The sequence below is a fragment of the Mytilus edulis genome, chromosome 7 (genome assembly GCF_963676685.1).
Source record: "Mytilus edulis chromosome 7, xbMytEdul2.2, whole genome shotgun sequence".
In the NCBI taxonomy this organism is placed as follows: domain Eukaryota; kingdom Metazoa; phylum Mollusca; class Bivalvia; order Mytilida; family Mytilidae; genus Mytilus; species Mytilus edulis.
Genome location: NC_092350.1, coordinates 55,664,624 through 55,691,523, shown reverse-complemented (window position 1 = coordinate 55,691,523; position 26,900 = coordinate 55,664,624). Strand labels below are relative to the sequence as shown.

The 26,900-nt window shown below is 31.9% G+C and overlaps 1 protein-coding gene across 3 annotated transcripts in view; it reads right to left on the bottom strand.

The window, feature by feature from the left end:
* Positions 1 to 484: 484 nt before the first annotated feature.
* LOC139481812 (uncharacterized) overlaps positions 485 to 26,900 on the bottom strand; it is a 61,119-nt gene continuing 34,703 nt past the window's right edge. For all 3 annotated transcript variants that reach the window (XM_071265318.1, XM_071265317.1, XM_071265319.1), the window contains exons 2-9: positions 23,570 to 23,694; positions 22,009 to 22,436; positions 21,311 to 21,364; positions 20,634 to 20,772; positions 12,985 to 13,100; positions 12,380 to 12,458; positions 6,291 to 6,613; positions 485 to 895 (exon numbers count right to left, since the gene is read on the bottom strand). In XM_071265318.1, coding sequence (XP_071121419.1) covers positions 875 to 895; positions 6,291 to 6,613; positions 12,380 to 12,458; positions 12,985 to 13,100; positions 20,634 to 20,772; positions 21,311 to 21,364; positions 22,009 to 22,436; positions 23,570 to 23,694 — 1,285 coding nt within the window. In that variant the 3' untranslated portion in view covers positions 485 to 874. The remainder of the gene's footprint in view (positions 896 to 6,290; positions 6,614 to 12,379; positions 12,459 to 12,984; positions 13,101 to 20,633; positions 20,773 to 21,310; positions 21,365 to 22,008; positions 22,437 to 23,569; positions 23,695 to 26,900) is intronic.

Sequence of the window (26,900 nt, the reverse complement as noted above, 5' to 3'; positions counted from 1 at the left end):
TTTCAAAAAAAAAAAAAAAGTTCTGGCTACTACATACTTTATGTTGATTCCAGTTGATTCTGCAGTTGTTGCTTATCAGCATGAGTGCGATGCTTATGATTCCATACATCAACACAAAATATTAAGAGGTAAGTGATCTGATGTTTTAATTTTGGTACAACTAAAAGAATACAGATTAAGATGAGTATTTTGACAAACTTTCAGAAATCACTCGAAAAAATCCAGGATCGTTGTACAATGTATATCTTCATAAGTATCTTACAATTGCTTATTTTTATAATTTTATTTGGATATAAAAGCTTTAACTTCAGCACATTGTTTACGTCATTAATTTGTTCTAAAAGGTGCACTCGATCAACGTTTTTACAACTCTATAAAACTTTAAAAGAGGCATTAAATTCTTATCATTTCATTTTTATGTTACAACCATAAAACCAAAAAAATATTTCTAGCGTTTCGGTTGCTTTTCTGTTCATTCTCATTATGATATCATCGGCGTCTTTAAACTTAAAACAAATCTTTTGTTATATATATCATGATTTACGATGCGTTTAATTATAAACAGTTGTTGTAATAAGTTATCGTTATGGAATTTGCTGGTTATTTTTCTAATGAGTGCAACTGAACTGGAATTTCATTTCCTTGTACATATATCATGCACTTATAACATCCTACACAAATATCAAATAGTCAATACATATATTATGTATATAAATGATTCTTAGAGTTACAAAATATGTTTGGGATTTTCTCAATGCATATAATTATTAATTTGAACTGTAAACGAATAGTGAAACATATATCTTCCTTTATGTTTTTCTCCAAGTTTCAGCCGTTGAGCGAGGAAATGAACATATATATCTTCTTTGTACTTTTACAGCTTTGTATGAATTCCCTGCAAAACACAAAATGAATAATCAAAATTTAATTATCATAATGAGTGCATTTAAAACAAGTTACAATGTGTGACCAGTTTTTAATTTTGTTAAGATTCACATAGTACGTCAATACATCTTACGTTCCAAATTGAACTGATAAAACGGTGTCTGCCTTTGATAGAATCATCACTCCAGATCATATGAATATTCACGACCATGATTTGTAATCGGTCGAAGATTTACTTCTACAAGAGAAGATTTTTTTCAAATTCAAACTGACCTATTTTTCGTGCAATCTTCATTGCTCGTTCGTTATGCGTGTGTGTTCTATTTATTTATCGTGCTTTCGACGTGCATGCGCTCATCATTCCGTGTATTTTCCATTCAACGTGCGGTCATTGTTCGTAATTTTCAGTTTAGAATTTGTAAAAATTGGCAAATTTGAGGATTTTATTGGAAATATTTTTGGATAAACATCCCATTTAATACAGGTTTATATTATGAGGAAACACAAGGCAAATCACTTACACCCTTTCATTAACTTATCATCCACATAAACCCCATATTACTTAAAAGTACGATACAGTTAAAACACAGCAAGGATTTTAAGACTGCTTAAACTTGTTTCACCAGCCCAGTAGTCAGTACTTGTGTGTTGATATGAATTATCATTCATATAGTCATAATTAAAAAAATCTGTTTACGAAAATTTGAATTTTTGAAATACAACTAAGGCTTTTTTACGTCGGGTTTACATTGCCTTAGCTGTATTTGGCAAATCTGTTATAAATGTTTCGTCCTCATTGCTCTTCAACCTTGTACTTTTTTTTTGCTTTGTGTTATCTTTTGTGACTTGAGCGTCACTGATGATTCTTTTGTAGACGAAATGCGCGTCTGGTGCAAATAAAAAAGGTCAATCCTGGTATATATGATGGGTTTATTATATGCATTTAAAAAAATATTTTAACATGTTTCATGATGAAAAATCTGGTATTAGAACGTAAAACATCAGGACACGTTTCATTCTATAAAAACTAACTGACACGTGCATGGCCCAATTACAATATCAAATTCTAATGACCTTGAGGCATGTGACAGATATAGACAAGTTTGACGAAACAAATAAATAAAGCGAAGTTACAAAAATCCAACGTAAAAGTCACTAATTAACAATGTTCTAATTATCTTACAAATATAATTGCAATATCAAAAGCCAATGACCTTGAATAATAGTCATATCAGTTTTATATTAAAGAAATAAAAATGACATATTTACAATTGACCTGATACAAAAAAGACAAAATCTTTTATATTGACAAGTCTGACGAACATTACTATATGAAACGGAAGTTAAAAAAAATCGAGCGTAAAAGCATCTAGCTACCACGTTTAATTATCTAAGCGAAACAGACAACAATTCTTAGGAATAAAACAAAGACTCTTTCGCATTGTACTGAAAATTTGTCATAAGAAAAGTTAGTTTGAACAACTATATTTTCGAACATCACGCGTTTATGTCCATCCACTTGAATGTATCAATAAACAACACACTACTTCATTCATGTAACAGAACAATTTCAAAAGGGATTGTATGCGTAAAAATATTCGTGCTGTTTTTTGTTCATTTTATTTTATATTCTGAACGAAAATGAACACTATAAATGCATTTTTTTTCTAATACAAATAGTTGATAAAAAGAATAATGCCATTTTAGTTTTGTATACAGACTCTAAGTATAGAACCTATCAAGATTCGCCTGCGGTCGAAAATTCACTTCTGCAAATGTATATCACATATTGAATAACGTTGTGATTTGTGATCAGAATGATTTATGTAAAACGCAAAATATCAGTGACACGTGCTTCACCCAATTGAAGGTTAAAAGTGTAATGACCTTGATGAATTTGATGCTAGTTACACAATTAAGAAATACAGAAATACATATTTATGATTTACCTGCTATTAAAACAAGGCCCGTCATGTCACATATATTGACAAGTTTGGAGAGAGAAAACGGAAATGGTTTTCTAATAGTTGAAAACCGTACGGTTGCCTATAATTGCTTGCATTTACTTCCTCCGAACTTTGATGTTTGTCTCATTCCCTATCATACAACATATCCTTTTGTTTATTATGAAATTATGAAATAATTATATGCTCGATTTTACATTTGGTAGTAATTGGCAAATGGGAGGTTTTTTTAGAACTATTTATGAATGAACAACAATACACTTTATCACATGCTATCTAAGACGGACTTATGAGTATATACACAAGGGAGACAACTAACACATTTCCATATTTTAAACATTCACATAAACAACATCTTACTTAAAAGTATGATACAGTGAAGCACTTCGAGGCTTTAAGACAGCTAAAACTTGTACGCATTTAATGCTGTTATTAAATGTTTCGTGATGCAAAATCTTTTATTGAAACGTAAAACATCAGGACACGTTTCTTTCAATAAAAACACGTGCATGACTTTATTAAAATGCCAAAATCTAATGACCTTGAGGCATGTGACAGATATAGACAAGTTTGAAGAACAAATACATAAAACGAAGTTCCCAAAATCGAACGTAAAAGTCACTAATTAACAATGTGTAAATTATCTAACCGAACCATTGCAATGTCAAAACCTAATGACCGTGAGGAATGTAACTCAATAGTTATACTAGTTGCACAATGAAAAAATTAAAAAATGACATTTTTACAATTGACTTGATACTTAAAAAAGGCATGTTTATTTTTACTGTTTACTGTTTACTGAGGTTTTTTAGTAAATAGAAGATATGGTATGAGTGTCAATGGGACAACTCTCCATCCAAATAAAAATTTATAAAAGTAAACCATTGTAGGTCAAGGTACGGCCATCAACATGGAGCCTTAGCTCACAACGAACAGCAAGTTATAAAAAGGCTCCAAAAATTACATGTGTAAATCCATTCAAACGTGAAACCAACGGTCTAAATAGAAAAGAATTTTTCATAATTCGCCAGGGGTCGACGATTTACTGCAAATGTGTATGCATGTATCATATTGAATTATGAAATGATTTCTGACCAAAAACGTTTGTTGAAAACGTAGAATATCAGTGACACATGCTTGACCCATTTGCAAGGTCAAAATATAATGAACTTGAGGAAGGTATCGCAAGAGTCACACTAGTTACACAATGAAGAAATGCAAAAAAAAAAAACAGATTTATAATAGACCTGATATCTAAACAAAGCATGTCACATATTTTGACAAGTTTGAAGACAAGGATCAAAAAGTTTCAAAAATCGAACGTTAAAGTCACTCATTAAACATGTTATAATTTACAAGCGAACCAGACAACAATACATTCTTGTAAGGATATACATATACGTAAAGGGACATAACTCTTAAATTCATCAGTACGTTTGTGTAAACAATTTATATATATGTGTTCTAACTAGGTCACATATGTTTTCGAATCTGTTTCAGGTAAATGCTTAATAAACATTGATGAAACTTGACTTTTACAAACGCATCATTGCTTTATTTCATTGTTATCTCCCCAAACCAAAGCTACCTCCATAAGTGCAAAATAGTCCCAATCACACTGTACATTCAGAAATATTGTCCTGGTATTACTGATTAAAGATTATATATTGTCAAAATAAGAAAAGCGTAAATTTTCAAACTTGACAATTAAAGTTTCAGTCAACTCTTTATTATAACGTTTGAACTTTCCAATTGTTGTCTGTTTCTTTAACATCTTATGGTGTTTATATATCTAAACTTGTACAATTCGCTAGTGTATGTAACAACGTGTAAGATTTTAGCCAGAGACATTGAGGTATTACTGAAAAATTATTACACCAGAGTTTTCGATATCACAAACTAGTCAAAACATTTACTAAATTGTATCATTGGTATATGAAAATAATTCGTAAATATAACTCAACATGCAAACATCTTATACATTCAGGTATTTCACATCTAATCTTTTATGGTAATATTCTTCACCAAACACAAAAATGTCAGTATTCACCTCATAAGCTTACAAAACCTTTAAACAGACTTATTAAGAAGGGATATAGTTACGATACTGTTGTCAGGTCATTAAAGATTGCAAATTTTGACTTTCATATTGATTCACTTGTAGGGTCTTTGCATTTATTTAAAATAAAACAGGTGTTGACATGACACGGGTTATGTTCTTCTCATATATTTTTTGATAGTATGATACTAAACGCCTAACGGGAGGGATTGTGCCTGATATTCATATGATGAAGAAATAATCTTTCAATCAGTTTAATTAAGGTCTGGAGCTGGCATGTCAGTTAACTGCTAGTAGTCTGCTGTTATTTATGTATTATTGTCATTTCATTTAATTTTTTTTGTTACATCTTCTGACATCGGACTCGGACTTTTCTTGATCTGAATTGTAATGTGCGTATTGTTATGCGTTTACCTTTCTTCATTGGTTAGAGGTATCGGGGGAGGGTTGAGATCTCATAAACATGTTTAACCCCGCCGCAATTTTGCGCCTGTCCCAAGTAAGGAGCCTTTGGTCTAGTATACATTTTATAAGGGGCCAGCTGAAGGACGCCTCCGGGTGCGGGAGTTTCTTGCTACATTAAAGACCCATTGGTGGCCTTCGGCTGTTGTCTGCTATATGGTCGGGTTGTTGTCGCTTTGACACATTCCCCATTTCCTTTCTCATTTTTATTGTGTGCACAATAACAACCGTGATATAGCTGATTTCTAAATTCGGTCCTTTTGACAAAAAAAATCAAACTGCCTTGATTTTATAAACATAACAGTTGGTAATATTTCTCAAATAAATTGCTTATCGGCTAAATGACTATAATTGCTACAAATATAAAATGAATATCCCAGTTCACTTTATCTTAAAAATCTGGATCGTTGATATGCAGTTTTGTCGGCAATTTGAACGTTTTTACTTTAATCTCACTACCTGTCTTTCTCTAGATGATAGACATGACTTGATACTCAACAATATTAGGCAATTACGGCACCAGTATGTGCAGTAATGTCACACATTCAAGTCCATCCACGTCAATGTATAAATGAAACGCTGTTTTACTAAATAAATGATTTTAATTCATATCATGATGAACAAGAATCACCATATTTTGTTAATACAAATTGCTGATTAAAAGAATATTGACATTTCATATATACTGATTTTAGAATTTCGCCCTTGTGGGCTCGATTCCTATCATAGCTGATAAATTAAAACAAAATACCATTATTCCATATGTTAACTACTCTTTTAATACAGGTTCGATAATGGACTCTCTTTCATACACGGTGAAAGCATAAGACTTTACGCTGTAATTGTTATTTTTATTAATGATATTATGTTAACATGTTTGTGTTTGCTTTATGTCGTTAGAATACACAAATTGCACATACCGTCTTTAAATCCTTAGTGGTGATAGCTTCGTCAAAATTAAACACAATACCATTTGACATATCTTCCATAGGATCAGGGGATAGAGAAAACGTTACTGGTGAATTAATAGCAGTCGACACTCCGCTATCGACTGAAACTGAACGTAGAATATGGTCTGCCTTCTTTTCCAGTTCTGAGTTATCTAATCCGATGTCCCCTTCCTCTTCGTCAGAACTATCGCGCGCTACATGTAAATCGGGTACACTCGATACTGCTCCGATCATAGCAAGTGATGCAAAACTGTTCATTGCGGAGAAAACAGAGCTGACTTTTCTTTTTTTCCCTGTGTAAATAAAGGCAAAATATGATTGTGTGTTTAATAATCCCATTAGTTTTTTGTAACATGTTGTATCACATTGCATTAAACTTTTGAGAAGCGATACGATTTTAAAATTCATAAAGGCATTCATGTTTTCAATCAAAATTAAAAATTAAAATTTTTTCAAAAGAGTGTTCTTGGGTTCAAATGTGAATGAGACCAAAATGTAGCAACTAAACTATAAATTCCGTTGAACAATGAACAATGAAGTGTAAATGTCTTAGTATTTATTTCAAGATCTCCTACAACTGTGATCTCTACCAATACATTTTGAGCAAATCTTTTTATTTAACTTTCTATATAGAAGCTAACAAAACCTTTACATATACTTATTAAGAAGGGATATAGTTACGATAATGTGTTCAGGTCATTAAAGATGGCATATTTTGGCATTAATATTGATTCACTTATAGGGTCTTTGCATCGGAACTAAACACATTTATTTGAAAACCGTTGTTGGCATGACACGGGTTATGTTCTTCTCATATATGTTATGACTGTATGATACTAAACCCCTAACGGAAGGGATTGTGTCCGATATTCATATGATGAAGACAAAATCGTTCAATCAGTTTGGCTGGCACGTCAGCTAACTGCCAGTAGTCTGTTGTTATTTATGTATTATTGTCATTTTGTTTATTTTCTTTTGTTACATCTTCTGACATCAGAGTCGGACTTCTCTTGAACTGAATTTTAAATGTGCGTATTGTTATGCGTTCACTTTTCTACATTGGCTAGAGGTATAGGGGGAGGGTCGAGATCTCATAAACCTGTTAAACCCGTCGCATTTCTGCGCCTGTCCCAAGTCAGGAGCATCTGGCCTTTGGTACTCTGGTATTTTTTTTAATTTTAGTTTCTTGTGTACAATTTGGAGTTTAGTATGGCATTCATTACCCCTGAACTAGTATATATATTTGTTTAGCGGCCAGCTGAAGGACGCCTCCGGGTACGGGAATTTCTCACTGCATTGAAGACCTATTTGTGCCTTCTGTTGTTGCCTGCTCTATGGTCGGGTTGTTGTCTCTTTGACACATTCCCCATTTCCATTCTCAATTTTATCTTTTGTTTAAATAGTGACAGTAGTTTGTCATTTTGGGAATTTTTGAATGAGGTTATGTGATGGTAAATTAAATAAAGAATTATGGGTCAAAAGTTCAGAAAAACGGGTCAAAATATAAAGACTAGACTAATATAGGCAAACTAAATTGAATAGAATAAAAATAAATTGTCTAAAAAGTTTTAAAATATGGAATTGAAGCCTCTTGTATTGTTTGATATTTTCCCATTTGTCTCACTTTTTGTTTCCTGAATGTATGTATAGGTTCATGTCGTGATTACAGGCCTGTCCGGAAATTCATTTCCGAAATAACTGAATATGACTTTTAAGTACAATTTGAAACATTGTTCAATGATAGAAATGGTTTATACTCAAATCTTAAAATGTTTTAGTTTTTAACATATTTCTAACCTAAACAAATTTGAAAGTTGAAAACGATTTTTAATTGAAGTGACAACCAATTTGTATCTTCTTTTGATCTTTTTCTCTAGCATGCTACGAACCAGTCATACGTGCTTAAAATACAAATAACTTGTAACAAATTAGCATTTAATAATTTGGCAAATTCAGGCTTTCGAACACATGCACTTGTCTCTGAAAAATGTAACCTATATATACTTGTTTTCAATGGGTCCTCAATGTTCTCCAACTTTGAATTGTTTGGCTATTTAACTAGTTCGATCTGAGCGTTACTGATAAGTCTTATGTAGACGAAACACGCGTCTGGCGTATTAAATTAGAATCCTGGTACCTTTGATAACTATTTCAAACTATTTAAGATAGATGCTTGTGTTTCGGAATTTTGTATATTCAAAAGCTTGTCCCCTCCTGTTTTGAAATATCTTTAAAGTGGTCACTATTGATTTATAGCCAAAATATACAATTGAATTTATGTTAGTTGTCCAAATTCTAGTTTGTGTTAATTGTGACATTTTATGTTTTTTTACGTAGATGTAAACAGGATATTACGCATCAAATATAGATGACATTTTTTGACAGTATTTTTGTCCTGTCAAACATCAATAAAACGTAATAAAACTATAATTAAATTGATTTTTTTAACTTAATTTGAGATTTCATTAATGAAATAAATGAATAGACCTGTTTGTACCTTATATATAAAACTACAAACTACTTCTACGTATCTTTTGGTGGCAATGTTTTTTTGCTGTCAAACATTTTGAGATAAAACAATAAAAATATAATCAAATTGTCTATGTTGAACTACATTTGAGGTTCATCAATGAATAGATCCGTTTGTCAAAACCTAATATTGGATCATTTTGATTCATACATGTACTACGTGTTCTCTGGCACATCATTCATAAAACTTCAGAAGGTTGAAATAAATAAAAAAAATAGTATTTGTCTATTTTGAAATAGAGTTGGGGTTTCATCAATGAAAAAACAAACAGATCCGTTTGTCATAGCTTATCTTGAATCATTTTAATTCGTACATTGTACATGTATGAGTTCGCTGGTACATTATTAATAAAACTCGAAAAGAGATCTTTTAGTCAACCTTTTAGATACAATGCTTAATGTTAAAAAAGCTATCGTACATTTGCGCTAATCATAGTTTTTTTTTTTTAAATATATCAAAGGTACATGGGCAGTAAGTCACATTTTAGAATCAAATCTTTATACATCACTTGAAAGAGCCGACGAATGCAAATTGATTATGGTTGCGCAATCGTTTATTAATCAAAATGTTAAAGAAGTTAGCGATACATATTGAGAAAAAAAACGTGCATTAAAAGTTGCTTCATTTGCTTCATGCATATCATGTGATGTACATTAAAATACTGAATGGAATATCCCGCAACAGATGTCAAACATTTGTAAATAAATGCAATAATATATGTTTACTGTTTCAGATTTTCATCATATTTTAAACAGACTGTACCAATGTCTGGAAAGGTCAATATTGCACTACGTCTTCGGTCGAGCTTTTCCTATTTAGTATGTTTACGAAATTCGAAAAAAAAACCCGAATTAATAAAAAAATATTATTCACACCACGTAGGAACTTCCCCCCGACAAAAAAAAAGGTAAAAGTTTTCCTTTAAATTTTTTTTTCTCGATAAAATTGGAATGTGGTTTTTTTCTATTTATTTTGAATAAAGATAATAATTATGAAGATAAGGACATATGGTATTGTTATGATTGCCAATGAAACAACTATCCTCCAAAGGTTCCTATGTGCAAATATTTTCTCACACTTGCAATTTTGATCCGTCTTAAAGTTTATGAATAATACTTTGATTTGATATTACTTATAATGAAACAATGCCACTAGGTACGTATTAAATTCCTCAAAACTGACTATTTGGTGAGTAAATTATTAAAAAAAATCTGATAACTTTTATCGTCATTTTATACTTCAAATTCCCAAATCAAAAGAAAATGAATGACGAAAGACGCTAGTTTCTGTCGTATAATATGACTATGTGTGATGATATGACCTTTAATCTCTTGTCTGATCGATATTGATATGACATATATTGGTTTAAAAAAAAACGTTGATCGACAGCTGAGCATGATTTTTATTGCCAGAAAACATAATAAGGTCAACATGAGACAATCAATCGGTCATTACTATTGAAGTATACTACCGTATATATTGTAAAAAGATGGTTTTGAAACTTTGTGTATTCATTGTTTAAAGGCATTGTGAATTAAGTAAAACAATTGCCGTTTCCGAAAGAAAACCATCGAATCAGGTATAACAATCATTAGGTGCAAATAATCATTTCTTCAGTTTTGAAACTAGTTTTGTCTTGGGTTGTAGCAAGTCTCCAGTACATAGGGCAACCGAACTTTAAGCATAATCAGTTTTATTAGTTTTCAAACTAATCAACGTTAATTATAGTTTATAATGAGCTAATGTGTTCCCGATAAGAAAACTTTCAACTCGCGATCAGGGCTGATATGCATAAAATTACTTCATTTAAGATTTTTCCCAATTGACGAAAATTACTACATTTGTATATGCCAAGAAGTACGATAAATTAGTACTACGATTTGATATCTTTACTTAAGTGGATTTATGCAAACTCATCTTTTCCTATTTTACATTGCATTTTTTATACATCGCCTTTTTCTACTCTTTATCTACACGGAAAGTATATCCATCGTCAATGTCGTTTTTCTTATTGTTATTTAATTTCATTTTTTTTTGTATTTTAATCTATATTACTCTTTTCAAATTCTATGATTTTTCTATCACTTTATCATTTAAAAAAAACTTTATATAATCCGTGCAAAACAAGTTGTTTTCCAACAAGTTAATTTCGCAAAAACGTAGGGATTTTTGCGGCAAAGGTACAACGAAAAATTCGCGAAAACGCAACACTGCATTTATATTAAATATATCGCTATTTTGATATAATAAGAATCTGCACCAACTCTAAAAATAAACAGGGAATCATGATTAAAGATCCTGAAGGAATTATTCGAACTTTTCAATTCAAAAGTAAAGAAACATTTAAATGGACTTGTATGTATAGACACGTACGGAAAGCTTTGCAGTACTATACTGTGCATTTAATATATCAGTTGCTCGAAGGATGAGTGCATCTGGCTTTGCCTTCACATGAGGTGCAAATTGCGAAGAGTAGAAAAACACTACTCCTGCATTCATTTACAATTGCAACAAATAAACAAGTGACACTACTTGCCCCCTACTTAGATTTTAGAGTATGTCTCAAGACCTTTTCTCGATGTACTTCAATTGAACTGCGCATGAAAGTTTGAGATTTCGTATTTTCTTGCAGTCGAAATAAATAAAAGAAAAATGAGAATAAAAATGAGAAAAAAAATTAGATTGTCAATGTTAAAGAAGAACGATCATATACAGATATATCAAACAACAGAACAAAATATTAACTACTCAGACCAAACATTTAGGTTACGGGAACAATTCAATAGAATGGGAACAGGGAAATTAACGATTGCTATTTAAAAAAAAATAAACAAAAGTACTTAACTTATAAAATAAATGGGTTAATTACTGTAATACATAATGCTATGTCAGAACGACACTGTTTCTGTCTAATTATATCATATTTGTACATTTTCTTACATACAGTTATATATAAAACAACTGTAATGGTTTTGTGTTGTATTTAGTTTTTTCTCATATTTGAATGTGACACATTTAATTTAGTAAGTAGATCTGATAATTGCAGAAAAAAAAATGACATAGATTTGAGATGATCGCACTTAACAATGACTAGGTCAGAGAAATATTCAAAGAAAAAAAATCAACATTCTAAGGTATGTACTCTGTCAAATCTGTTTTAGCATTGCAATCCGGTCAACGGGGATATCTCTGAAGGAAAAAAATAATAGACTGACGAAAGTTCCTGACCTTGAACAGCAGGAAAAATTTGGCGGAATGATTGGTTATCAAAGGTACCAGGCTTATAATTTAATATGACAGACGCGCGTTTCATCTACATAAGACTCATCAGTGACGCTCAGACCAAATAAGTTTTAAAGCCAAACAAGTACAAAGTTGAAGATCATTGAAGACCCAAAATTCCCAAAAGTTGAATCATATACGGCTATGGTAATCTATGCTTGGGTTAGAATTTCCTTTATTTTTCGAATAATTCACACTTTTTAAATATCAGTGGCGAGACAAAATGTACATTGGATCAAATCCTTACCAAATGGAGCACATGACTGTATCTCTGTTTCATTTGCTCCGTATTTCCGACACAATCCTTGTAGCTGTCTTGTTTCTGTCTAAAAATAAAACAACAATATTTTTTAGTTAATGATGGACTTTTAGATCTGTATAAAGTTCGATAATAACTGAATATCGTATTACTATTTGAAGGGCTACAAAAGATTCATAAGTTTCACTTTTTTTTATTCTTCATATACGTATTGTTTAAGTGATTATAGGAGCTACATTTATCATTTGATTTTATGGGGTGGGGTGGGGTCTAGGATAAAATAAAAAATAAAAAAGACAGGACAAAAGTTTGGAGTAATAAAAAGGTAGGATGAGCAACTGGGCTAAAAAGGACAGGATGATAATTTATGTAAAGAAGTCAGGATAAACAAATTAAAAAGGCATGACCCACAAGAGTAAGAAAAAATGCAGTACACAATTTTTTATCTTGGCCCCTGCCCCTAAAAATCAAATGATAGCGTCCTTCGTCAAGAATTGTTTTCCACCAAAAAGACATATACTTCAACAAAAAATTTTCATAAATTGTTTTGGCTTTACAGAAATAGTTAATAGACACTTGTATAGATATATTACCCTGTATCCATCTGTTTTAATCTTCATTTCGTTTGCTCTTTTCACTGTTCGTCTGTATTGCTGTTTTACTATTTTAAGTTGTACCAAATCTTTTTCTTGTATAACTAATACAAAGCCTTAAAACAAATAAAACCACTTTAAACATATGTTAAAACGAGGCGATGGATACCAAATGGACATTTAAACTCAGGAGTCGAAACTAAACTGACAACACAAAAAATATGAAAACTTGACGTTCGTGACGTCACATACAATATTAAGCCAAAAAAAAACCAAAACTGACTTTATGTAAAAAAAAAAAAAAAAAAAAAAAAAAAGTAGGAGTGTGATAAAGGGTATGCGATAAAGGGTGCGCATCAAAGTTGCGCGATATGGATTAAACAGCAGGCTATTTATCACATATGCAAAACTACTGTATTTACTACTAAACATATGATAAAATGTATTATAAGTCTTCCTCGAACAGATGCATTATTTTATGATTGGCCAACATCATTTCTAAAGAAAAGAGTAATTGTCAAATTTTTTAAATTTGTATTATTGAATAATAAAACAATCACTTTTTTCTTTTTCATCATTGCATTTTTTAATGTCCGGTTTTCCTACAAAAAATGCATTAATTCTGTAACCATGCTCATGCCATAATTTCAAATCATATGAGTGAGTATGACTTTTGACCTCCTGTACGATGCTCTTAAATTATCTTAAAAATTTCCTCCGCAATAAAAGATCGAATGCAAATATAAAAAAAACAACTTGAACTTGAAAATGTTTTGCATACAATCACGTACTGTATACCTTTCACAATATTGTTGTGAGGGGATAATTAATTTGGAATAGTTAGCATAATTTTTCATATAATATGATAGATAGCCTGTTGTTTAACTACTTTAATTTTCCATTTTCCCTGTCTCTATGAAATGAAGAATCCCATCTTAATCTGACAATCAGCGCGCGAATAATGGACAATTTAGTTCATTAAGATGACATAATGGTGTAAGATTTTAGATATAAACGTGTAGCATTTGTTTACCATTGGCAGTGCTGTAATTTATGTTAATTCCTTACGCCTACTACGGAATATTTTTGGCACGGCAGAGTTATTAGGAACTTATGATTAAGTAACTTATACAAATAAAATTAAAAAAAAATTAAACATCTTTTACTTTCTTTTTTTTTGCATTTTCCGAAAATTAAAATAAAAACATCAATACAAATGCTATTTTTAAAACAAGCAAAGTTACAACAAACATGTAATATTGTGTCATGCTTTAGAAACAAATAGTTTTATTTTCTAAATTTGATATACGCTAATTTCAATTTAGAGGCAGTTTTTGGCTGTTGTCATAGTAGTAAAAACATAGCAGATATCACAAGAGATATTCAAACAAGAACTGGATGCCCTTCCGGAACACCGGATTTCAAGCCAAGTTTTTTTATAAGGGTTTCTTGCTAAGGGAGCTACCATTTGAATTTTATGGGGGGGGGGGGGGGGGGGGCTAGGATGAAAAATTTTGTCCTGCTTTTTTTTTAGTTGTAATCTCTGTCCTGCCTTTTTATTTTTTACTCTATTCGGTCCTGCCTTTTTTTTTTTTACTAGTTTATCCTGACTTATTTTACCCAAATTGTCATCCTGCCTTATTTTTTTACTTAAAACTCCTGTCCTGCCTATTTTTTTCAAATTTCATCCTATTGTCCTTTCTTTGCATACCAGTACCATCATACCAAGCATATACGTATAGGTTAATCATTTTATTGTTTTGTTACGAGTTTATACATGCAGTGTTAACAAGTTCTTGCATGAAATTCTTGAGATTTTTTTTTCGAAAATTGCAATAGTAAAAAATTAATTCAAATTGAACAAGGCCCCAGAATTCGACTTTGAAATGGTTTGTTTTCAAAAGCAATACACAGCGGAATGAACAAAAAGTGAAACATTTTGGACCCCTGACTGTACATGATTGTGAATTTATGACATATCAGCTGTAACATTTTAAAAACCTTAGTTGTCTTGATAAAGTAAATGTGAAATCCAGCTGTAAAAAAAAAAACTAAAAAAATGTTAAATTGCACTATTTATAGTTTTATTAGTCAAATAAATGAATTAACTCCGGAAATCGGTTGTCTCATGATTTTTTTCTTTCTATTTTTATTCTACCGTTTATATTCTGACACTTGACGAAAACAAACTGTTGAAATGCTGAAAAGGATGTGTAAAGCTAGCTTCTATAAACATTACACTAAATTAATATTTTGTGTTGCTTATAAGATATACTACTAATTATTAATTTCCCACAAATATGACACTTAAGGCAGACTTTTGTCTATGTTACGTTATAATTGCATGTAAATGTGTTCTCAACTGTCAAGCTAATGAAATGTTAACAAAATATAAATAATGAAAAATGAACCCTTGATCTACGGATCGGATGTTTGACCTCAAAACGACGAAATTTGACGCGTACCAGAAAACAACTGTTGGGACATGTTAAAGAGAGCAGCACTCATTAAGAAAGACAAATTACAAGCAAACATTGAATTAATTCACATATTTGCTTGCATAACCACTATTGTTTATAACCAAATCAATACTGCAGATGAACATCCATATTGAGTAAAAAGAACGACGAACTTATTGCACTCTTCTATATACAGCATGTCACTTGTTATTGGCCTCGATTCAACTTGCTTAAAACTAATATTTGACGATCGAATATTTAGTTAAAAACAATTAGCAACAATAGCTAAAAGTACATTCTAACTAGCTTTTTGAATATCAATGCCATATTTTAATTTTAATTTTAATTACGATTTATTGCAATTGTTTTGTTAGTTTTCCTGATATGCATTGTCATGACTTGTTATGGGAAGCACGTGCTGAAGTTGAAGTTTATTGAAAAGCATTTTAATATTGAATATAATACGTCTATGGTCAAAGTTTGACCCTGACATCATCAACGTTTTTTCATGATTTCCTATAGAGTGTAAAAGCGTTATCCGAAACATATTTTGAATGAATTGCGGAAGCAATCGCTTCATTCTCAAATTATGAGCACAAACAACGTTTTTATAACCCTGTAAAACTATAGAAAAAGCATCCAATTCTTATAATTCCATTGTTATGCTTCAACCATGAAATTAAGAGTAAAGTCAAATTTTATGTTGTTTTTCCAGTGCATTGTTTTAACATTGTCACGGAAATATATAGCAAGTGCCGTCATTACTGTTGTATTTCATACGGAAATAATATAATCACGACAATGGAATGCGTCGCAATTGTGGTCGGCCAATCAAAATGACTGATTCAAATGAAACATACATGTATTTTAATTATTTACATTTATTTGATTTACATTTGTTTATGTCTGTCTCATGCAACCTATACCACATTCCTCATGTCTGTCAAACAAAGCACACAGTATAAAGGAACTGTCTTGGGTTGGTACATGTATTTTCTTCCTCATTGCTTTGAAGATATTGGATGTCCATGTATTTGATGTTCGTGGAGTATTTCTAGTACGAGATATAATTTTTAATTTGACTGTATCTGTACTACATAGTTCATTATTTGTTATTTGTACCACACGGTACCATGTTAATGATATGATTAGCTCCTCATATACTATGCAAACGACAAAATAGTACTAGTACGTCGTTATGTGTTCCAAATATGATCTTAATCTAAACATTGTTGTTTCTTTGACACATTCCCCATGTCCGTTATCAATTTCATTTTAAGCCTTTTGAATAACAGGAAATGTAAATTTACTTTTCAGATCGCACAAAGTATAAAGGAACTGTCTTGGATTGGTACATGTATTTTCTTTCTCAATGCTTTGAAGATATTGGATGTTCATTGAGTGCTTTGGTGACATTAGATGTGTGATGAGTATTTCCAGTACGAGATAAACATTTTAACTTTGAAATTACTGTATCTGTACTACATAGTACATTTTTTGTACCACATGGTACCATGTTAATGATATGATTAGCTCCTCATATACTATGCAAACGACACAAATATTACGTCGTTATGTTCCAATGAAATATGATACAAATGTAAACATGTTGTCTCTTTGACACATTCCCTTCCGTTCTCAATCTTATTTTAAGCTTTTTGAATACCAGGAAATGTTAATTATATTTCAGAAACCAGGCGAAAAATAGAATCAAATTCAAATGTTTTGAAACAAAGATAATAGTTTTGAATTACAAAGCAAATTCGTATCAATTTTCGTTGTTTATTGGATTAGTCTCTGAAATAACTTGCTTTTTCTTTAATGGTCTTTTCTCGTTTAAATTGTTTTACATAGTCATTTCGGGGCCTTTTATAGCTGACTGTGTGGTTTTGGCTTTGCTCATTGTTGAAGGCCGTACGGTGATCTACAGTTGTTAATTTCTGTGTCAGTTTAGTCTTTTGTGGAGAGTTGTCTCTTTGGCAATCATACCACGTCTTTTTTTTATATTGCCTATTATTCTTTTGTGATTTCAAAACATGCAACCGATTACGTTCACATATGTGTATCGGACGGACTTGTAAATACCCTTTAGATTTTTACTATACTGCTTCAGACAAATTGTACAATCATAGTCGGTTTTGTGGTCATTTCTTATAAATATTTATTTTCTTTAATTGCTATATTTTTAGAACATCTTAACCTGCGGCAAAGATGAAATTACATATATGGCTTTGGTTATCTATTTTAGACCTTCTTTACGTTGTCGCCCTGAATACATGTTTTCGGAATTCCTGTGACTTTCCAGCTGTTTCTGTTAGGGGTTTATCCAAAACAAAACAATGCAACTTCTTAATGATATATTAGTACGATTGGCATGGTATGGATAAACATCCCAGACAACATGAGTATGTTGGCCCAACATTGGCACAACGTATATCATTGCATTGGCCCATCGTTGTATTTTAACGTTGGCCCAACGTATAAGTGCAAAGTGGGCCTACGTTGGCCCAACATGATGGCTTCATGTTGGCCCAACGTTGTACGGTTATATGCAATACATAGAGCCAACGTTGGCCCATTGTATGAAAAACGAAATCCATGTTGGCACAACGTTGGACCAACGTAGAAATATCTTTTCTTATGTTGGCACTATGTTGGCACTATGTTGGTCCAAGGTAGGTATTTCTCATTTTTATGTTGGCAATTCGTTGGTCTATTGTTTCAACCAAATTACAATGTATGCTGCATGAGTAGCTGTATATGATAAATACTCCGGAGCGCATTTGATCTTTTTTTTGTATTCCAAATTGCCAAAGTTTAAGGTATCAATTCTGTATTTTTGTATTACCCATTGTTGTTACTGTCCTTGTTTTTTTCATGAACTTTGCCTCTTTAATTTTATATTTTGTGTGACGCTAAGATATTTCTTTGGCAATGTTTGATGGATCGACCAGATAAACTCTGTGTCATTTGGTGTCTTGTAAAGAGTTGTCTCATTAGCAATCATACCACATCTTCTTTTTTCATATCAATTTCATTTATTTCTTTAACAGAACAAAGGACGTATGGCTTATGGTTAGGCGATCATACAAATAGTTTTTTCAGAGATGTAATCTTAGTTGTATTGGTTCCAGATCCAGAATGAAAATTAAATAATTCAGAAGATGAAACTTTATTTATTTTAAATTTGATATCATTGGTCGTCACCACAAGTAGTGTCCTTCTCAATTTGAACTTCAACAGTGTCATTATTATTTATATATGTTATTCTTTTTTTCCCTTCTCTGTTTCTTGCCACCTTCTCTGTCAAGGCTTAAGCGCCGCCAATCTTTAGCTGCATCATCTATCATTGCGTATTTGTCTAATGCATGCGTGCATAATCTCCCTTCTAGATATGTAATATAAATTAATGTATATTCTTAATAATTTAAACACTATTTAATACAAAATAAAATCTTAAATAACCATTTTTTTATATTGGTTATTTGTCTAATGGTCAGAAATTCATTAGTATTAGACGGATTTGTGGGTATAACAAACCCTTAATTATTACTATTATTTCAGAATTCGGTATCATACTTTATATATTCGTAATATACATGATATATAAAGAATAATTTAGATGTGCATTAATGAACAGTTATATATTTGATATATAAAAACACAGTTACACATTCAAGTGTGTATATGATCAGATTTCACAAATATATCGTATCTGTTTGCATGCGATTTAGAAATACAATAAAACTAACAAATTCATTTATATTTTAATGAAGTAGAAATCATTATACCACATTTTTGAAACATTACGGAATAAGGTACATCTCAAGACAATTTTATTCCATTAACTTCAGTAATGATCATACATGTTGTGGTTATAGATTTAAATAATTTGCCATTTGTTTGGAGATACTAATGTTCAGTGGCAAATATTTCATGATAATTAATAGGATTGAAATGATTTAAAATCTAGAAAATATTTCGCCCGAAACGTATAATCTTCAAGATCAGCATTATAAAATGATGGAAATTAATATATGTTTTGATTTATAACAACATCCCTCAGATTAAAAAATCATATTGTATTTGTCATTCTTAATCGTATATATATATATATCAGATTTTTTAAAGTTACAACTTACATGTTACTATCTTTCTCTTTGAATCTCAGATGACATGATTTTCTCTTTTTGTTTTCTTCGTATCACTGCTTTCTTACAAATACACAACAGGAAATAATCACAAAAGTGACCATCCCATTACATTCAGATTTCCTATAAACTTAATTACCATAGCAACTATCTTTGAAATTTGTCGAACATATGGTCAAACCTTATCAGAATGGGCTTGATTAACAGACTGGCTGTATCAAATATCACTCTGCATATAATTGCTAAATATTATTTTGTTTCACAAAGTTTAATGAATAAAGTTATTATAAATAATGATTGCAATAAATTTTAATTTTTAACCAGGCAATCTATGTTTACGATATACATTTTTTTTATTACAGTAATGATATTCCAGTATACATTTTACCTGACTTAATTATATATAGAGTATAATATATGATCACGCAACGTTGGGCCAGTATTGGCCCAACATAGAGTTGTAAATGTAATTTCAGTTGATAAACACTTTCGGTATAACATTAACTTTTCATAAAGCTTGCTGCAATCGAAATTATCCGCCTCCCAAGAGAAATAAAGCGTAAAATATTATATAATCAATTCTATTAACAAAATTTCATATCGGCCCTATGTTGCTACTAACATAATGCCAACATTTGCCCGATTATTTATAACCAACATGAGATAATAATATGAATTTACAACAACAGACCAACGTTGGGCCAATGTTGTGCAGCCGACACCAACGTGCGACCAATGTACCGACAATTTGCCAACGTTGGGCCAATGTTGTGCAGCCAACATAAACTTGCGACCAACGGACCGACAATTTGCCATCGTTGGGCCAATGTTGTGCAGCCAACATAAACTTGCGACCAACGGACCGACAATTTGCCAACGTTGGGCCAATGTTGTGAAGCCAACACCAACGGTCGACCAACGGGCCGACCATTTGCCAACGTTGGCCCACTGTTAGTCTGCTGACTGGGATATAACTATGATTTCTGAAAACGTCTTATAGAAAATAAAACAATATAGTCTGTTTCTTTTAAGTACTTACTATTTACAATCCTAATGACTCTCCATGGTAAGATAAATATAAGTATTGTAGCTGCTTCTGTTCCAGGTTTAGCCCAAATACCATCATAAAATGCTATGTCTAAACACCAGGAGACTGTCACAACAAAGGCATCAAACACCTACGGTCATTTAAAATATTTATTAATATTTACTTTGTGAAAGTTAAAATATCATTTCAAAAACGTCAATAATTGCTACCGCGTCCGAAATGTTTATTTCATCGTTGGTAATCGGTGAGATTCAGGTGTTCTCTTTTGTCGTTATGTTGTTTGTCCATCGGCAAACAATTTTTATTAATCCTTGTCTCAATTTGTTAGTACGTAGATGAAACAGAATACAAAATTATAAATTTGAAGGTAAAAGCAAATTACAAATGTAACTATGAAAAAGGAGAAACGATGTACATGTATAATGATAATTCAGTGAGTAAGCAAACCAACAACTTGAACAATAAAAGACAACCAGACATATCAATCTGGAATAGTATGATATATTTTGTTCAGTTTATAAACTTAAATGACAGTTGATTTTACAGATGTCATGTTAAGGTAAGATGGACGAAGGCAAATATTGCTATCTTAGATGACCCATCGACTCACCGAGAAGTGATATTTTGTTTTCAACTATATAGTATTATAGTAGCAAAATTATACTAACTTCTAATCTGTGGTGTAAAAATTTCTCTCCCATTACAAACATTTTGGTGAAAGTCTGAAAAGAAAACTTTAGATTGTACCTTAAGATTTATTTTTAAAAGAAATTGAGTAAAATTGTAATACTAGTAATTATTAAAATCTTATTCACGCTTACTTGCTAAGAGGCATACATGTATAGTTAACGCGAGTACACTCGTCAGTATCTCATTTTCTACATATACTTTTTACAATTTTCAAATAAGTTCTTGCTAGGCAATATATTAATTATAAATATAAGTGTATTAAAAAGCAAACTAACGACATTAATAAAAAAAAAACCCTAAGAAAATGCATCTGAGATGCCACGAGTACCGTCTAAATATATACAACAATTGAACATGCATTGTCACATCTCCATTAATATGTAAGTTATAAATTCAGAAAGACATTATCAGTTGATTGTTGGTTGCTTAACGTTCAGTTGAAAATATTTTATTTTCGTTCAGGGCGATGACGGATATTATTGGAAAATGGTCGTAGCAAATATACTTCTAGAAAATGGTTGTAATATTCAGAATAGCATGTATTGTACGTTTTTTCGGTAAATATAGAAATGTCTTGGTGGTATGCAAGATTTTCCTTATTTGAAGAAAAACAAAAGAATAATTATTCTAGCATGCTATACATGTATATACTAATAATGCTACTTGTTGTTAGTACCTCAACCACGAGTATTGAAAGAATAACCATACTCCCTAAATGAAATACGTGTGTAAGTTCCTCCAAGAGTGTGTGCTCGTGGTGGTCATGATCATCTCCTCCTGCAGATGCTCTGTTAACACGCTGACGGTGCGTGTTCATACTTAAAATTCTCCGTTTAAAGAATGAGCTTGTATCTTCCGTCAAAATTCTGTTCCACTGTTTAGTCTCGCTTTCGGCATCCCTTAAACCATGAGTATTGCTATGAATGTCAGAATAATGGTCATTAAAATGACCAGGTGGAGAACTATTACAATCATCAATAGTTTTTAAAATGTTTACAATTGATGTAAGCGATTTGGTTGTGTCTGTCCCATTCAATGCTGGGCATGCGCTGATAAATGTTGTTGCTGCATCCGTTTCTAATACTTCGCTATTGTGAATTTTTTCTACAATGAAATATATTGGATGTTCATAAACGTTACCAGCAACAGCAACTGGTTCAATATTATATTTGTGGCCCCCGTACCGCCACGAAAAAGAAAAGAAAAAAGAAAGGGGGCATAACCTAGGGAAGTATCAACAACAGAGAGTTTAGTCATTCACAAAAGCTGCTCTATGGTCGGGTTGTTGTCGATTTGACACATTCCACCTTTCCTTTCTCAATTTTATATAAAATGAATGTCACATATGTACATGTAATAGGTATATTTGTACCAGATAGTGATGATTTGTTAACAAGTTTTACTGCGCACGAAACTTTTTACCATTCGACAGAATGTAATTCTAATTGCGAAACCGGTACCAATGCAAATGATATATGTATCAGTCCCTTATAAACACAACACGTGACATGACAAAAAATAAACATGCAAAAGCAATATATTCACGAACTTATGCAACAGTATGGAACTTAACGTTAAATTTTAATATCAAACTTTTACACTCTTCAAAACGACATCGTTTACTAGTGTAATTACACTGGTAGCAGTGTACTGTTTTCTTGAAGACAAGGTCTAATTTATCAGTTATGCTAGACACTTGATATTACAAATGAGACAGCTATCACGAGACTTACTTTGTTTGTAGAATGTCAAAACATACGGATGAAATAAAACAGTTGTCATTGGACAATGACAAATGATGTAACAAGATGCAGGAACTAAAAACCATTTTGGAATTTTACAAGAGTAAAAAAAAATATGAATTTAATGAGTGCGGAGCGATTTCCTGGGTTTGCCTATATCAGAAACGCTTAATGTCAAATGCATGTATTTTAGAGTCAAGGAAGAAAATAACCAGAACGGTTTTAAAATGTAGATGCTAAACAATGACAAACAAGGATTCGACAAATTATTATAGTCAAATTCATCTAAAGTCAACTCGCCTGACGTCAAAATTCCATCTAAAAAATATTTTGATTGCAAAATTAAATGATATATATGTATGATTTATTATTGGCATAATCTTTTGACTAGATGAATACTGGTAATACACGACTGTGTTCTGCTCTTTGGCCGGGTTTTGTTGTTGTCTCTTTGATACATTCTCCATTTCCATTTAAAATTTAACGTGTACGCACCTGTCATTATGAGTATATCACAGATGATCTGACCAAGGACGCATGAAGCATCTAATGCGCTGAGTACGCACACAGTTATAAGAGCAATGTGGGTATGTAACAATTGGGATACCCGTCGACGACATCTGAAAATAAACATGAGTAGATATATAATTCATAACATTTAGTTTATAATTTTAAATTTGAAAAAAATAGATAAACAAGTAACAATTTAAAAGATCCCTTCATTCGAAGGAATGAATAAAAAAGCAAACTATAAAGTGAGAAGAATTGCACAATAGACTAGAAGGAGCACCACATATACAAACTGGCCACCATACCAAAGCTGCTATCGCTGAGAGTGGCGTTTGACACTAACAAAAAGATAACATAAAACTATCAGGCCTTGAAGGCATAAAACTTTGATGAGTGCTCGGAGCACAAAAATCATGCTCGAAATGTGAAATCCAGCAATTTGATTGGTTGATTCTTGAGTCTGAGTACAAAAATCGTGCTCGAAAGTTTTATGACCACAAGGCCAGGCATTGCTGCTATTGAAGGGGACCCTCGATGACTACAAGGTCTAAGTAGTTCATCTAGTACAATAGTTTGCCTGTCAACATTGAGGTTGTGAGTTCGAAACACGAACAATTGAGGTGCTTTGCTAGTTTCCTTGACGTAGGTCGATGGTTTTCTTCGAGCGCTCCGGCTTCCTTCACCAATAATACTAATGCGATATAGCAAAGAGTGCTGAAAGAGGGACGGAAGATACCAGAGAGACAGTCAAACTCATAAATCGAAAATAAACTGACAACGCCATGGCTAAAAATGAAAAAGACAAACAGACAAATAATAGTACACATGACACAACATAGAAAACTAAAGAATAAACAACACGAACCCCACCAAAAACTAGGGGTGATCTGAGGTGCTCCGGAAGGGTAAGCAGTTGCACTTAAACACCAACAATCAGTTATTTAATCACTTTGAACATGATGAAAGGTCCAATGTACGAATATGATCATGCTTCTTGGTATCTGCCAATTCCGATTATGTCGCCCCTTTGTCGACTTTTCTAAGGTTTACATTTGTACCTTGCTAAGAAAAAGCCAAAACATGGGTCATAGATATAAGACTATGTGGTATGATTGCCAATGACACAACTCTCCATTCAAGTCACAATTTGGGCATGTTAACCCCAAAAAAGCTCTGAATTGTATTGTACTATAATACATAACATCTCTATGTACGTTTTTCAAGAAGTTCTTAACTGTAAATGCAATTATAAAAATTACATCGGCATATACTTGAGTAATCAATACTTTTTAAACTTTTTAAAACTTTTATTTACTGTTTGACACTTAATAATAATTTTATTAAATTTACCACTTTCAATCATGATGCAAATGTATAGGGAAAGGAATGTTTTGTAATTTCTAAGACCATGTCGAAGTAGCTTGTCCAAATTTAAGTACACTTGTTAGCTAAAAGTACGGTCAAATGCACTTTGAAGAAGGCTAATGATCTCTAGTTGATTTGGTTTGAGTATAAACATACTTTTTTGTCAGACATGTGCGTCACAGGAAATATACTACTATACAATTCAATATACATTAATGAAAGAAAGTCATGTCCGCTAAAGATATGGACATTTTTCTTATAAATAATGGGCGGTGATATCTTTAAATAACACTTCAAACACATTAACGACACCAATAACTGTCCCCTATCAAACAAAATATATCAAGCTCGTCAGAAGCTTGCAATTTTTCTAAGAATGTTTTTTTAATTCTTCAAAAATAAATCGTACTATTATTTTACATCAAAACCATGTCATTAACAGCTTTTGGAAATTTAAATTTCTTAAAAAATATATTCCTAAAATTTTAATATACTTTATGAATGAAATAATTAGGCGTGTATTAAAAGAACTGGGCGTAGTAGCGGATATACATTATGCAACAACTATCAAGTTATAAATTAAAGACAATAATATTTTTACAGTTCATTTCGTGTTGAGATTTCAAATTAAGAAAAAGCATCTAGGCTAAATAGGTAGCAAAGGAAGTTTGCGAAAAACAGGAAATTTAAATCCCAAACGTACAGCTATGCTGACAATTACTTGGTGCCATCATCTGATTGAATTATATTATTATCATAATATCAATTTGGGTGCGCTATCACACTGTTTTAATTTCTCTGGTTCATTTTGAAAGTACACGCTTTTAGACATATTGAATAGAATGATGTTATAATGTTCTATTTTCTGTCCATCATGTATAGGTGTCGTGCCTATTGCACGGTTGTTTTCCACTGCAACGGGAATTCGGTCGTTTATTTCGACACAGTTAAAATAATAGTACTAACATGCTTGGTACGTTTTTATTTTATGTGTTAAACCTTTTTTCTTTTCTTACCAAAGATGTTTTAAAGTTTCGTTGAAATTCAGTGACTGGTTTAAGAAACCGGTACATACAGTTAGTGGCGGATCCAGAAATTTTCATAAGTGGGGGCCCAATGAATGACCTAAGAGGGGGCCCACTCCAGTCACGCTTCAGCGATTCCCTATATAAGCAACCAAATTTTTTCCCAAAAAGGGGGGGCCCAGGCCCCCTGCCCCCCCCTAAATCCGCCTCTGTTGTAACAGTGCAGAATGCAGAAGGACAACCAAACTGATAAATAAGAGAACACAACCGTCACCAACATACACAGACCTCACATTTTAACACAATCGCCTTATTTCACTGCAATTTTCATAAAACCTTTCGTGCAGACACACACTGTCATTATGAATCTCAAATAGAATGAAATTCAAAACAGTGTGGCTGTAGCCATTGATTGACACATTAAATTCATCCATTGACTGGGACAATTTAGGTGAACGTTTTTTTGTAACGACCACTGTTCACTATGTACTTTTTAAAGACACTTAAACTATGGGGTCACCAAAGGTTCTCAATACCTTAATAAAGTAATTCGATAAAAACTAATCAGAAATAACTCGATGTTTTGATTTATATCAATTATATAAATCAAAACATAAACGTTATTCCTGATTATTTTTTCGAATTATTTTATAATTAAAGGCGTTAAGAAACCTTTGGTGACCCCACAGTTTAAATGTCTATCGTAGGTACGTCGTGAACAGTGGTCGTTACAGACAAACGTTCACGTAAATTGTCCCAGTCAATAGATGAATTTAATGTGTCAATCAATGGCCACATCCACACTGTTTTGAATTTCATTCTACATTTTTTGTCAAAGGATAATGATATGGATTTTACATAACAAATTAAAGCACTGTGACAACAGTAAGACGTATCTTTACAAATGGCGGAAGCTGAGTTTTGAG